A 15,876-nucleotide genomic window follows, 5' to 3' on the forward strand; every position below is an offset into this window, starting at 1 on the left:
CCCTTTGCCTAAGACCTACCTGGACTGCATAAGTTACTGACAGCAGGGTACTTTCCCAGGTTAGACTTGTGGATGCAGTAGCTTGTCCTGCTTCTGTTGTTATACTTGCTCAGATAGAAAACTGTAAATGCAGAACCCCAAATTGTAACAAAAAGAAGTGGTAGGAATTGGTTAAGTGGTTAGGAATAGAGTGTACCAAGAAATGATATTCACAGAATTTGTCCTTGGCCCAGATGGTTGTGAAGTTCCCTCCTGGTTAGTCTACTCCCTAAGTACCTGACCTATGTAGTATGCCTTCTCTGAACTTGAATGAGTTAAACACTTGCTAGCCTCTTTGAATATGGTAGATTTGTCTGTATTCCTTGCAGAAGTCAGCTCATTGCTCAGGCAAAATCTAAAGAGTAGTGGTATCAGCCCTACATGCTCTAGCAGCAGTTCAGCTGGACTAGCGTGCTCCATCTGCTTGCAGCTTGTCTATGGATAAGAGTCAGATTTCATTTTTATTCCAGATTAGAAATGCAGTAATCAGGAGAAAATCTCTTTGGGAAATCCTATTCCCAGATGATGGCTGCTGCTTTAGGATAGTGAGTCAAGGGGACAGCACTAGAGACCACAAGCTGTGATTTAGTAACAAAGGGATGTGAACTGACCCTAGAAATGTATGGACAAGAGAGGTCTAATGAGTCTTGACAGTTCAAGGACTGAGGCAGGAGAATAATCACTTTTTTCCCTGCCCACCCAGTCTTCATACAAATGTAAATATGTCTCCTTCATCAAAGTGCCAAATGTGGTATGGATTTATAAGCTATAGACCAGCCTTGCTGAGTGTATGTATACTCAGGAGTGTGTCTATGTTTGTGTGTGTGTGCTCTCTCTCTCTCTCTCTCTCTCTCTCTCTCTCTCTCTCTCTCTCTCTCTCTCTCTCTGCCTTCCCCTTTCTTACTCCATCTTGCCTCCTTCCTTTCCCCTCTCCTCCCCTTTTCTCCCCCACTCTCATTTTTGAAGTCACAGGTTTTATACTTCTGAACTGGACACCCCCCCAACCCCATCCCCTGTCACTTTTATTCCAAAGTCACCCCTGACCCCGTTGTTGGAGGGCTTTAAGACAAGAATAGACTGCTGTATTTCTTAAAGAGGTTTTTGAAGTTCCCAGAGGAAATACATGTACTTTTTAGACATAACTAAGTCAGCGGCTGAATCCACACAGATTGAGATTTGAAGAGCCTGTCGCTATCGCTGTACCACACTTGATACAGTGGATGCAGAACCTATTGTTGTTATTTATGACCCTGTCTGCCTTCCATTGTGGGCTTCTTCCAGCCTTGGGGAATTTACATCATTCCTAATAGCAAAAGGCTTTCTGGTTCCCACAGAGTTGTTCAAAGCCTGACTCATGCTCCTTATGTTAATTGTTCAGCTCTGAAAATACAGCACTTACAGGGTGTGGCTATGAGGGGAAATCAACTGTATTTACAGGGCATGCAGGACATGTTTAGAAATGTTTCACACATAAATCTCCATCGCTCCGAATCTCTCAGCCTCCCCTCTTTTGCCTCCTGCCTCTGACTTGACTTGAAGTATTCTTTTTCCAAAAATTAATATTAGGAAACAACAAACTAAAAAATGACCTATTACAATGCAGTATAATCCAATAAAGGCAGTTATACTTTGTTCACTGACCATTAAAACCAATTTAGGTTACAAGTGGGCATGCCTTTGAAAGGTCCTAGCCCAGGTCTGAAGCCACAGTCATAGCTGAGAGTTGATGGACTCTCCTAAATTGTATTGTGAAGTCCAATTAGAGCAAGGCTTTTGAGATACACTGGAATAATACAACTGACTGCCATCCTCCAGAATCCCAGGCACTATCACTTGATCCCCTAAGGAAGCCCACTTCAAACAAAGACCTAGTAATAGGTACCAAACTGTGCCTCATGGGTCACAACCTTTTATAGGGATTTGATGTGGAAGAATGCTTAGTATCCTAGACAATACGAGCTGATAACACCTTATCTGAACTATCAGCTTCTAACCTAAGGGAAGAAATTCCAAAAACATTACATGGCTCAGCTCTGGCAAAGGTTGGCAGACTTTTAAATTTTGTAATTACCTCTTTATGAAACTTCATGGTTATGTTTTTTTAAAGGCAGATAATCTGTGTATAAACATAGCTGTGACTACTATAAAAAGGCAGACACCCTTAAGTTCTTTTGTTGTTGTTGTTGTTGTTTTCATTTGTTTGTTTGGAAGATAACCAATATTGAAAACCTCCATTTTTTAAAAATTCCAATATTAAAAGGTATAGGTTGATACTGTTTTAAGGTTAACAGAGGCTATATTGGTAAGTAAGGGAAATGTGGAGAAAATCTCAGGATTGTCAGGATGCTGGCATTGTCTTCTCGAGGTATGCTGCCACTGGCCCAGAGACTCTGCCCTTTGGAGTTCAGGGGCCACAGAGTTACCAGATATTGTTCTAGATGGCTTGGGATTCGCAGTTTCACATTATGGTTTTGTATGGTACATATTAGTGCATGAATGGAGTAGACAAGAATACAAAAGCAGTTGTGACCCACAACAGCAACTACCCAACCGAAAGCATCGAAACAGCCAAGAACAGCAGTCTCTTTTATTTAGTATTTACAAAGTAAAGCTGTCCATCTGAGCCTTCCTAGTGAAACTGTTTTCTCTGGTGTTGAGCTAATAGACTCCTGTTTGAACCTTTGTTATCTTTTGGATTAGACAAAAAAAGCCCTCCATGGAGTGTCTGATTATTTTCCTGAGTGTGCAGAGAGTTCACCGTCTCCTGGTACAAAGCTCAAGAGGAACGCTCTGAAGGAAATGTAAGTCCAGCATGTTTCCTGTGTCTCGTTTTCTGACTGCCTGGGAGGACAGTTGTATCACTAGAAGAGTGATCACTTAATGACAGTGTGTATGGAACCCAGTCAGAAGCCCCTCTGTGTTGGCTCTGCCCACAGCCATTTATTAACGCATGTCCTTCCCACCTTCCTGTTGCTCTTGCTTTCTGGATAGTGGGAATAGACTCCTTGCTTCACAGGTGTGTTGCAAGAAGTGATTAATTCCAAGCTCTTTGAAGATGAAAAGCACCTACTGGTGGTGTGTTTCACACAGCTCTTGAGGCAACTGCAGACAGACCTAAAAACTCCATTCCTTTTGTAAGATGCTTCTTCTGACTATAATGTAATTATGACAGCCCTCAGGCCCCTTACAACAACATATTTATGGTTTTTTTCCACAAAGCTTAGCCAAAGTAAATATTCCAGCTTCAATGCTTGAATTTAGTGGCTGAAGAAGTTTCATGCTATTTGTAAATGTATTGTTGTCAACTCTTTGCCAAAATTAAGGGCTTAAGTCTCTCAGTTTCTTGTGAAGTTCCTGTCTTGCCCTGGAAGTTTGTTTTATAGTTAAGTAAAGTTTGTCTTACTTATTATGTATCCTGTGGAAGAAAAAGGTTAGATGAGAGAAGAAGAGAGAGAGAGACACAGACAGACTGACAGGCAGACAGACAGACAGACATAGATACATACATGTATAGTTAGAGACATACAGATGAACAGACAGATGATAGATAAAGAAGATACATACACTGTTTGTTAGAGTTATACTTTGTTTAATGTTAACTGTCTGAATTTTTTTCCAGGACTGACCAAGTCTGATTAACTGAGGCTTATTCCCATATGGTTGGTGAATAAGCCAGCACCTGCTGCATAATACCTTAAAGTATCACAAGGGAATTTTCAGATTAGTATTTACTTACAAATAGAAATTGTATGTGTGCATATTTTTGCATATGCATGAGTATGCACAAACATACTGTGTTTTGGATGTATCTAAGCATTTTCTCCCACAAAAAGTCAGTATATCAACCCCAGGCATTATTTGCCTTTAATATCTAAAGATGGATATCTATTTGCTTTAGTTAAAAATTATTCATTGTGATTCCATTGATGAACCAATAATGAAAATTCAGAACATATCATAGTTTAGTGGAAAATGTAGATGTTATTACTTAATACAATCAGTATTCACCATACACTTTGGGGATTTCCTAGATATGCCAGGGTGTTGAGAAGCCAGCTGGTACATGCCTTGTTCTTAGGAGTAACAACCAGCGAGTGGGGGTTTGGAGGATCCCATGCCATTGCAAACCTCATATACTCTACAATCTTTATTGTCTGTTTTAGTGTGAGAAGAACTAAATCAAAAGGCACTGATGTGAGCAAACCACAGCCCAGCGGGGACCTCGTGGGAAGATCTAGTGACTCAGTAATTACTGTGGTACCATGGAGGAGGGATGCCTCAGCCATTCTCCTGTCAGAATCTGTGGGTCAAGCACAAGATGACATAAGAGCAGCCAAGAGCCACCAGGAGCTTCCTGTTCAAAAGCTGGAAAATGTTTCTCAGACTCAGCCAGGAGACACTCGCAGCCAGCAGCAACTTCATCCTGGGGAGTGGTTGAAGACGGGGCTTCTAAGCAGGAGCCCTGCGTATAACTATGAGTCAGCATCACCAGGTCCAAAGCAAAGTCTGAGAGCAGCCAAGACACAGCAGAAACACAGGAATTGTGGCTCTGTGGAAGACTGTGACCACCGCAGGAGAGTTTCTCTTGGAAATGAAGGATTAGTCCCGGAGGACGCGGATAGGGAAAGGAGCACAGCTGTCAGGGTTTTACCAGCCTTAGAGTTGTCAGATCCTGGGTTGCTTTTGAAACAAGATTTGGCAAAAGCCAAGGCTAAGGAAGAGCTACATGCTTTGGAAAATCTCTCCTCCAGACATCTTGTGACAAACAACCCGGGGCAGGCACAGCAGAGCGACTCAGCTGCAATTACTGAACAATTAGCTACAGATCAGGGCGGCCCCAGCAAGAAAAGAAAGAAACTACAAAGTTACAACAGAGGATGTAGTGGCAAGAAAAACTGAGGATACAGTACCTGGGGTATTGGAAGGAATTAGGACAATTACTTTAAATAAATAAATTTAGGAGCTGGAGTTAAGTCTCAGCTTTTAAGAGCACTTAGTGCTCTTGCAGAGGAACCAAGTTTAGGTTCCAAGCACCTAGAAGGTGACTTACAACCATGATGAACTCCAGATCCAGAAGACCCAACACACTCTTTGACCTCCATGGGCACCAGGCATGCGCATGGTATGCATATATACCAGGCAAAACACACATACATGTAAATCTTTTTGTAAAATTGTTTATGTTGGAATTGGCCTTCATGGTCACCTCCTGGAGGCTGTTTTCCTAACAGGCTTGTTACTTTTTCATCATTTTAGAACTGTCTCCAGAAAATACTATATTGACAAAGAGCCATCCACTGGTCAAGGAGTAAACTATGTATCTAGGACCCCAAGGAGAAATCAGTAATGGTGGCCTTCTCACCCCATCACTATGAAGACCTCCTGATTGGGGGGGGGGGGGGGGCAGAGACAGTGCCAGGTACTTCTGGCCACATCTTGGGCTGCAGTCCTCTGACTTCTCAAACTGAGTACCTGACAGTAAGAATAAGTCAGCAGTCTCAGCATGTGATTCTGTGAGGAATGCAGGTATTTGGGTCTCAGACATATGGAATGAAGAACTGTGATTCTGAAATGGACTAAAGTTGAAAACAGCTCCCTAGAACTTACATCCTACAGCCTAGTTACCATGGCTTCCATCAGCTGGCGACACATGTGGAAATGTACACCCCCGTGCTTCCTTCAGACTTAGATTTGGGGTGTGAGTCACTTTGTTCCCAGGTTCATATACTATAGGATGGACAGAATGCCTAGGTCTCTCTTATATCTGGAGTTACCAGAAATGTATGCGTAATTCATCCCAGTCTGAGATGAAGACATGGAAGAGGTGTGTCCTGTGTAGCACAAGTTTGACCCTGTCCTTGTCCACACCCCCCATATTCTGGTTGCAGTTAAGACAGACCAGAATCCAAAGCTAGGGCAGTGGCCGTTCCAGTTCCCAATTTGGAAAATTTCCCAGGGCATTTAAATGACCTCTTCAGTTGTGTAGTCAGTCCTCAAGAAAGACAGGAAGCCAGAGCTATCAGCCTGGACGCTTCATCTGCTCACCCCAACCTCAAAGGACCAGAAACTGCTTGCTGGTGTCCCTCTCCTTTCCCACCTAGCTTTTTTTGTTTTCTTGAGAGCTGATTCCAAGATGTTGAGTCCTCAATGTAAGCATGAGTAGTCACCCTTGTACAGAGCTAAGATATTCTGACCTGGAATAGACGGGATTTGAATTGTTTAATGGCTAAGGTCATATTCTGTACTTAATTGTACTTATACGAAGAATATGCTTTCAAGAAGTGTTTTGCTTTTCAAATCTGTTCCATTATATTATAGGAAATAGTGATTATTGTGACCAATAATTTATAAAAAAAAAAAAGTATGTTACGGTTGTAGATAGATGTGGCTTTGTAGCAGCCTTCATGCACAATGGATTTTAACAGGATTAGCAGAGCTCTGGGCTTCCATACTCTGCCATATGTTTAAGGAATTTTGCCCTTAATCATTTTCCTTCAGCATGTTTGAAACACCTCTCCATGTCCTGTTTCTTGAATGATTTTACAATTCCTTGAATATATGCATAAAGGGGCAAATTAATCCCCAATGTTTTGTTACTTATCAGGTGGGACATGAAGTATTGTCTACTGTTGGGAATGGTATGAGTTTTTATATTCTTAATTACTGTAACAATTTAGCATTTGAAAGTCTGAGACAGTGTCAGGATTGATAGTCAAAACCAAGTTCTTCATCAAAACCAAGTTCTTCAACCCTTTCATCCTCCAAATTAAATGTATATTTAGGTCCCTGTGATTCTGATTCTGAGAGGAAGCGTTCACCCAATCCGTGGATAACTGAACTCAAGACTCCGCAGTACCTGCGATGCTAAGCCCCTCCATGTACTATCAAATGACATTTCAATAGATGAAAGCTAGTGAGGTCCTTTTGTATTTTCTTTCTTTCTCCCTCCTCCCCCAATTTAAAAACATGGAAAGGCTGGCCTGGTGGCACATGCCTTTAATCCTAGCACTTGGGAGGCAGAGGCAGGTAGATCTCTGAGCCAGACTGGTCTACATAATAAGTTAGTGAACAGACAAAACTACATAGTGAGACCTTGTCTCAGAACAACCAAACAGATCAGTATGGGAATCATCTGTGATTTTTCTTGCATACGTGCTTTTCTTTGCCACTGGAGGTTAACTCACCAAGACATGCATATGACTTGTGCAGTGTAAAGAAGCACTTGGTGCTGGAATAGTATGGAAATGTATTTAATTTTTTAAAAAACAAGACTCATGAGTCTTGAATACTTGGTGAAGTTGTGCATGTGCAGTGATCACTAAGACACCAATAAGAAAGAAAAAGACACAAAAAGTCTCTGTATTTTGATGTTTGAAGAATCCAGTTCATCTCTGGATGGACCTTCTCAAAGTGGATCTTAGTGGTGATGATGGGGTCTCAGTATAATTGTTTTATGTTTGATGTCATGTTTTGATTTCAGCTGAAATTGTACCTCTCATTGGCCTTTGACTTCAGAAAAAGCCCCGACTAGGACGGACACATAGGGAAGGAAGCATCTATGCCCAAGAGAATGACCTAGGATCAGTGTCAGCCTTCGTAGTTTTTTAAGCTCCTTGGCAGGTCGTACTGTAATATTTCCACAAAACAGTAGTGAACGGCCCTCTGAATAATAAGCAACTTTTCAAGAGCCAAAACACGCACTGTGCAGCATGCTGGGACTAGAATATGGAAATTGTTTTAATTTCTTCTTTTCTCTTATGAGGAAATCACTGCACTTGGTTTGTCAAGACAAGACAGTTCATTCCCCTGTATTGAAACAGTGATGAATTGAAACATGTTGGAGCAAGTTTTTAAAGAAAATCAAAATTAAACTGGTTTTTCTTAAATAGCTTAAAGCGTTCCACAGTACACAATAAATGAAGCATTGTAAAATGAACTTAATGCAAGTAATCACTTAAGAGAGAAGTTTAAGCAGATAGATATATATATACATACACATATACATCATCAGTCTTGCAGTTCCAGGCTATAATTAATTCTCAGAAACTTGCTGAATTCCCTCTAATTTTGTTTCTATATATACTTACCAAGACAGGGAGCAAATGTGTGTCAATATGTAGCATGACAAAGAGAACTTGGGTGAAGTTTTCTACTTGTGGAGACCCATTTGGACTGGGCTTGAAATATCTCTGGGTAAATCTCATCTGTGGCAGTGTCCCCACACTACAGTAAGGCTTCCATAACCATTCTAAGCAAAGACTGCGCTTTTGTTTATTGAAGTAAAATCAGTAAAAGTGTGCAGTTGGCTCCCCAAGGCAGCTGACCGGTGCTAATAGGTGCTAATTTGACAGATTCTCAGAATGAGTTTCCAGATGGAATTAGACAGTACCACAATCTCCAGGAGAGCCCTGGTCCTTTCATTCAAGTATGCTTAATAGACTGAGTGTCCACAGAATAAAAACACTTTTGTTGTGAAAATGTACCTGTTTTATGAATAAACATGTGGGTTTTGTGAATTTAAGTAAGTTTGTTGTGCAATTTGCTTACTTTCCAGGTAGGAGGATCTCACTATATGCCATAGTGGTAAACACACTATGTAGCCCACACAGACCTCAAAGTCTGGTTCTCTCTGCCTCTGCTAGGAGGGAGAGAGAGGGAGAGAGAGAGACAGAGAGAGAGAGAGAGACAGAGAGAGAGAGACAGAGAGAGAGAGAGGCAGACAGAGACAGAGAGAGAGACAGAGACAGAGAGAGAGAGCTTTAAAAACAACTGAATTAAGTTCAAAGAATATATATCCAAAGTACCCTGTTCTGAACATGTTATTTTTTAATTATGCTCAGCTTATAAGAATGTCCTTCCTCCCAGGAGCATTTCTTGGGTTTTGGAAATCTTGTTACGTTAGATAAAGGAACTATTTGAACCACTGACCCTTAAGATTTAGGTTTTGAAAACCTAATGAGAAACATTAAGATTAAATTTGACCCTTAAGGTCTGGACTGTATGAGTTTGTTCCCAATGTCTGTCTGAGTTTCAGTAGACCTGGAGGGAGGGAGTGTCTTGACATGGTCTTGACACCTTCAAGAGAACCCTGACATTCCCCAAGTGAACTCATTTACATGTGTGAGCATCTAGTCTTTGTTCAAGACTGATTGAAGTTCTGGGCCACCTCTCTATATATATCACCTTATATCTTGGATGCTTGGACCTCTGGTCACTTATAAGTAGATTTCCCTGGTGACCCTGTACCAGTCAGCCAATTCTGAAATGTAATTAGAGCTGTACATGAAACGCTAACAAAGACTGAAAATTTGGAAACCCATTTCGTAGTGTTTTGGTCATCTTGGTACACTGTGCCAATTCCCACACAAAGGATACCCTCCCGGGAGTGGGGTGGAGTGGAGGTCTAGACTAGAGAGCCTGGACGATGTAACAGCAAGGTACTACAAGCTGCAAACCCTGGGCCCAGGAGGTACCTTGCCATTAATTAATTTTTATGTATGTTTTAGCATAACTTAAACTTCCGTTTCTCCATCTATCAAAATTGTCTAGTATTTTAAGTATAACCCATAGCCCTCTAAGTACTGAAATAAGCATACCACACCCATGTGTTAATTTCCCCATCTGTTTAGAAATGCTTCCTAGAGTGGGCACTCATTGGAATCTCCTATGTAGTTTGTAAATCAGTCTAACTCCCTGGAGTCAGCTGAGCCTGCATTCTAGTACTTTTAAAGCCCCTCAAACAATGATTCTTATGAAATGCCATAGTTAAGAACTACTTTTTCAAAATGGAGTATGTATACTTATATAAATCCTGGATGTTGAAGGAGACACAGTTGACCCAGAAGAATAGCCCTTTAAAAAAAAGGGGGGGGGGTGAGGCTTTCTCCAAATCTGAAATTACATCTACTTTCAGACAAATGAGTAGGAAGTCTTTAGGGACAAGGTGTCAATCAATAGTAATGCATTTTAATCAAAGAGATGTGTTTTCTTTACCTTTGAGCCTCCTCTATTCTGCTGCATTAGACCCTACACATCCGAACACATCATTCCCCACACTGAGCTAGGTACTGCTACCCTCCTTTAGAAGATGAGCTTTCAAAGTGCCTAAATAATTGTCTGGAATTTCTACATAAACCTCTGGGGTTTGCCTTTGATCCATGATCGTTAATATCATTAATAGGCACTCTAAAAGTGCATGTGAATCTCAAGCTAGCATTTGGCAGAGCAGCGGAAGAATGAACGCTTTTAAACCAGTTTGGCTCAGGAAGCGCATGTGAAATAAGCCTGTGGGAAAATCGGGAGACTTTCTCATCCTGCAGGGGATTACCTCGGATGAGATACTGACCTTGTAGTTTAAGTCCAGTTACGTTTCTTAAAACCTCACTCATTACCCAGCCTGATTTATATTAAAGGCTCAAGTAGCCTGTGAGAGGCCTCTGTGATGATGTACGCTTTGTGTTTGTCGCTTTCTGCACAGTACCCTGCAGACACCATATCATATGTGCATGCCTGTGTGCGTGTGCCTGTGTGTGTGTTGTGGGTGGTTTCTTTAAAAAGAAAACCAGTTCCTGCAGGAGATTTACTACAGTGTTTCTCTCAGAAAGTAGCTGGAGGCTTCTTTTCCTGGGACTCTACAGCAATCAAGCCCAGAAGGCCGAGTGTGTCAGGGTGAGCTGATCACTGACCTCCACGGGGGAGAGGTCACTAAAACACAGAAGACTCAAAGGGGAGGAAGAGAAAGCAACTCCACAGCAGGGATTTGACTTGCTTTAGGGCAGAGGCGCTTCTCTAAAGGAGTCCCCAGTCTCCCACGCCCTTTCGCCTGCTCTGTTTCTGCTCAACACACACACCACACCGCCCAGACACAAGCACACACAGCCCTAACTCCTCAAAAAAAAAAAAAAAAAAAAAAAAAAAAAAAAAAAAAACGACTCACACCCTTTCTCCACCTGCCCCTAAGCTGTGGACAGATTGACAGCCCCTTCTCCAGGGGAGGCAGCTGATGGATTGACTGGAAATTTTTCTAGACCCAGTGGCTCTGAAGACCTTTTTTAGTTCCTCCTTCACACGCCTGACTGGTGAGAAGAACACAGAGGATTCTTTCCCAAACCCATTGTGGGTGCCTGGGAGGGCCTATCCCAGCTCATCCATTCTTGTCAGAGGAAGGTGAGTTGGTAAATCAGAGCTGTCCACAGTCAGAATGTGGAAGACTAGGCTGGGGCATTTGGGACACATCCCAGGAGGAGTAGCCTGGAAAAAGCCCTCAGCAAGGATGCTGGAAACTTGTGAAACAGCAACATGGGTTTATTTACATATTGCCCTGAAAAATGCTACCCTGGTGAGCTTTTTCCTTGTGCCATTCTGCTCAGTGGGAGATGCAGATGAGGCATATGGAAAGGCTTTCTCAGTGGCTCACCAGTGAGAAGGGCTCTGCCTGGCTCAAACTATCTCTGAGACCAGAGGCTCTCTCTCTGTACAAAGGTATAGTGGGGCTGGGGAGAGTACCTGCTGTTATGATATTTATTGTGAAACTAAGCATCTTAATTTGGGAAAGACTTAAAGACAAAAATGTCCATCCATCTATGTTCTATGAATAGCAAATCAGCATGCTTTCCCGTTTCTTTCTAAATTTGATGGCCTCCTGAACCCGGTTGTACATGAATTGGGCTCTTGATTTGCATGTTTGTTGGGTCTACTCTCAGATCCCTATAGTATTATAGGAATCTTTCTGAACTTGCAAGATTCCCTTAAGTCTTCTGCTACCAGCTATGCCTGCCTACCTAAACCAGCTTCTTTGCACATGAATGCAAGACAAGGTGGGGAAGAAGGTTGGTCTTGACATTTAGTCTATTCTCAATCCAGTGAGGAAGCAGGGGGAGAAACACTATAAATGTGGAAGTCATGGAGGGAAAATAAGTGTTGAGAAAGGCTCTTTGGGGAAAAGCCATCACAAAAAGCATGTTCGAAGTGCCCAATCTACTGAAAACCTCTATAAAACAGTCAAACATCAGGTTCTTTCAAAACAATAGAAAACTGATCCAATGCCGTGTTCTGAGGTCCTCCAAGGCCAGGCACCTAAACTGGGCACTGATTATAGTGGGAGAAAGGTGAAGAACTGCATCCATCAGTCAAAGGCAGACCACACTACTGTGTAGAATTTAATTGTGCACCAAGTTGGGGTTTTTGTTTTAAGTCCTATAGTTCATTCTTGTCTTGGATGGGCTTTTCTTTTTGCACACTGGTAGCAGACACTGAATTGTTTAGTCACTATCAAACAGAATGTGTAGCTTTCCATTGCTATATAACAAATTGCTATGGATTTAGAGTCTTGAAAGCACATAAATCTATTACTTCATCATTTACAACACCTTATTGGAAACTTAGTTCATTGTTTCACAAAGCTCAAGTTTGGGATATTAGTCACATTTGATCTGAAGGCTCAACCAGGCAAAAGTCCATCCCTGAGCTTCCTTACATTGTAGCCTTCTTGCTTGCAACAGCAGGTCAAGGGTGCCCACCATCCAGCTGGCCAAGGATGTCCTAGAGGCTCTACCATAAGAGCCCAGTCACCTCATTAGTGGGGACACTCCTGTTCTAGTGAGACATTATATTTATAAACACCTATCACTGTTGTATCAGTATTTGGTCAATTAGCAGGGCCCAGGAATCTTTGAAGGCCATCACAGATTTTTGGCCCACCACTAGATCCTGTAGCCTATAAGTTCTTCTGTGAAATGTGTTCATCTAAGCAAATACCTTCATTTTTTAAAATATACTCTTATCACATTACAGTCGAAAGACGAATAGCAGCCTATTTTTGTTTTCCTGTAGTGTTTTCAATGCTGCATGGCCAAGAAACTGAGGCACAATGAATTCTAGAAATCCCCAAGCCTGTCCAAACCCAAAGCACAAAAACTGTAGTTAAGGTCCTAGTGGGAGAAACTTCGAAACCAGAAATGAAGATGGGAGAGCTGTTACTGGTTTAAAGGCAGCCGGGCCCCCAGACTCTTACTTTGAGCGTAGATTCTAGCTTGAACACCAAGAGGGTGAAATTAACAGTCTTACCATGGACCAGGCCAGCGTGGAAGCAGAAGTGTTTGTGGAAATATTTTAGAACCTCCCTGGTAACTATACTACAGCCAACATTGTCCAAATTCGAACTCACAGTGAGCTAGAGATGGTCGGGTATGGATGGAGAAAGGAGACTATGATGAGACCTGACCCTTTTCCCATCTGTCCTTCCTGCTCCCTTTTCTTTACCCAGGGATACTGCCTCCATTTTAGTCAAACCTATAGACCATCCACATTTGCCTTCTGCTGCTACTTTGTGATTTGAATTTGCAAAACTCTATTTCCAGTGCTACAAAGCCACAGGGAACCCATTGGAGGTACTTGAGTGTTCCAATTTGAACTTGGGGGATGTTTCTCTCCACAGGATGGAGTTTATCCAAGTCATTCCTGCCTGGTACCTCGTACAGAGGAATGATTTGGCCCCCACTGACATGACCAACAGGGACAGACAGGTCAAAGACAACTGAACAAGTAACTCCTCAGCCTTGGTGAGAGAGGGCAGGAAGTGAGTAGCATTTCCGTGCGGAAGCAGAGCTGTGGGTATAGTTACGGAGACATGCCTATACCAGCCAGCAGAAGCCACCAGTGGCTCACTGGACATGGCTATGTTTGGTTCATTCCTGTGATCTGGATTTAGTAATTTTAAATGCTCAGTTGATTTTCTGCTATAATATAGAAGGCGCCTTCCCAATGAGGTAGGCATACGGGATGGGATTTAATTGTGTAACTGCGACTACCAGATGACATCCCATTGAGATTTGTGCAGCAGTAACTTAGTTTTGAAAATGCTCATGAAGTTTTGTGTATATTTGTTTGTGTGTGTGTGTGTGTGTGTGTGTGTGTGTTTGTACATGTGCACACCTGTGTGTACACACAAGCAAGGGAAGGGTGAAGCCTATGGAGACCCGTTTCCTCTCAGAACCCCCTTTCCTGCGATTCATTTTCTAATTCTATGAAGCAGAACATAGAAAGGAAGTCTGAAACTTCCCAGGAACAAAGGGAAAGCCCAAAGGGCTGGGACTTCACCTGTGATGCAGAAAACACCCATTGCTCCCCGATTTGGAGCTACTATAATCCATGCCAATTTACCTAAAGTATGTCACAGTAGCTTCTCCCTGTAGCACCCATGAGCCTTCGTGTTTATTTCCTGTTTAGCATTGATCACAGCACTTCATAGAGATATCACCCAGGGCTAGATCCTGACAGAAACCTAAGTTCCCAGATGAAGCCCTAAACCAAGCAGCCCAGGAAGGAGGAGCTCCAAGTTTGAGCCCAGGCTGTTGCTGTGTCTTGAGGCCTCAGTTTGCCCTTCTCGAATCCTCGGGGAAGATCAGTGCTTATCCTAGCCTTTGGCAAGTCTGTGATGAAGGCTTTTCAACTGCATACACATCTCTGTGAAGATGAAGTTAAAAAGTTTTTCATTCTCCCTTTGCAAATCCCAGAGGGACAGACAGTATGGCTGCCTACGTAGTCATCAGAAGGGCAGTGCAGAGCTGAGTCTCTGGACTCTCCAGGAGCTCCACACACCCTGCAGGACAACATGGCTTTAACACAAAGCTGTACCTTTCCTGTTGCTGGGATCTGGTTTTGCTCCATGGATAAATAATTCAACCCTTGGTCCCCTGGGTGTGGACATTTTCAGAGGAGTGGGTTGTTGAGGCTACAGGCAGACTTCCATCCAGGTTTCTTACTGGATTTAAGAGCCTTTCCCCTAAGATAATTTCCCTGACTTGCATATCACAGGTTAATACTGGACCCGTGCATAATGATACATAATTTGAGACTTGTAAAAGCCGCTTTGGACTTGAAAGGAACACACTCTCTGCCAGAGAGGTTGTGCCTGGCATGCAAGAGCAAGTAGTGCAGGTAGAACATAGGTCCAAGGGAAGGGAGCCACACCCTTTTGACATGGTCTCAGAGGATGCCATGCAGGTGTTAGGTCCCCTGCCTGCCAGGCAACCACACAGCCTCTACTCTACAAGCACCTGCCCACAACCTCACTTGCCATTCTCAGAACCCCCAGAAAGCAGTTGCTCACCAAGGAAAATTCATTCTTTTTTAGTACACCCAGAAACACTGCATGCAGTCCTGGTGATGCAACAGGATTGTCCTAATGACTTCTAAACTTTGTTTTTAAGGCTTCTGGGGCAAGAACCTCAAAAGGCCTGCCTCAGGGGCCACCTTCTACCTTAGGTAGCCGAGCTGTTTTTTGGCATTGTTAGAGGCTGACATAGTCTGAGCCAGGATGTTTAGCTGCTTGTGGGGTAGGAAAAAAAGGTTAAGAAAAATAATTGTTGTTTTTGCAAACTATCTATTTAAAAACTGAACCTCAGGAAGCAGATCTGTGTTCCAATGCTTGGATGAATCAGAGCTCACAAAGTATAAATACACATTAGCAGGAGAAGGCTTCCCATAACCCAAGTACTTATGTCTCCCAGCCGGGAACCTCTGAACTCCTGTTTCTCATTCCCAGGAGAGCCAAGAAAGCGGCCCACAGTCCAAACGGAAATGGTGGGGCTTCGTTCAGCCTAAGTTCAAACTCCTATGGGCATTCCAGGACAGTTTGTTTGTTTGTTTGTTTTTCTTTTTCTTTAAAAGCAGCTGGTGTTTAGCTGCTTACTTGTTCACTTGCAGACAAGCAGGCAGGAACTATTTAGGAAGGTGGGGACCCCCACCCTCTTCTTTCTTTGGCTCCTTTCTACCAAAGAAATGTTGCTAAATAAGTTAACTTTGACTCATTGACCCCTCAGATCAGCTAATAAAGAT

The 15,876-nt window shown here is 42.6% G+C and overlaps 1 protein-coding gene across 13 annotated transcripts in view; it reads left to right on the forward strand.

Annotated features, from left to right (window-relative positions):
- The window catches only part of Slx4ip (SLX4 interacting protein), a 190,139-nt gene that overhangs the window by 172,178 nt on the left and 2,085 nt on the right, over positions 1–15,876 (forward strand). For 12 of the 13 annotated variants that reach the window (NR_149746.1, XM_030252134.1, NM_028201.3 and 9 more), the window contains 2 exons: positions 2,740–2,840; positions 4,203–8,560. The exons of the other annotated variant lie outside the window; for it this stretch is intronic. Coding sequence is in view for 11 of the 12 variants with exons in the window: in NM_028201.3 (NP_082477.1) it covers positions 2,740–2,840; positions 4,203–4,938 (837 nt within the window). In the remaining variant the exon portion in view is untranslated. Of the gene's footprint in view, positions 1–2,739; positions 2,841–4,202; positions 8,561–15,876 lie in introns of those variants that run through there. 13 annotated transcript variants of the gene reach the window in all.

The sequence above is a fragment of the Mus musculus genome, chromosome 2 (genome assembly GCF_000001635.26).
Source record: "Mus musculus strain C57BL/6J chromosome 2, GRCm38.p6 C57BL/6J".
Taxonomy (NCBI): Eukaryota; Metazoa; Chordata; class Mammalia; order Rodentia; family Muridae; genus Mus; species Mus musculus.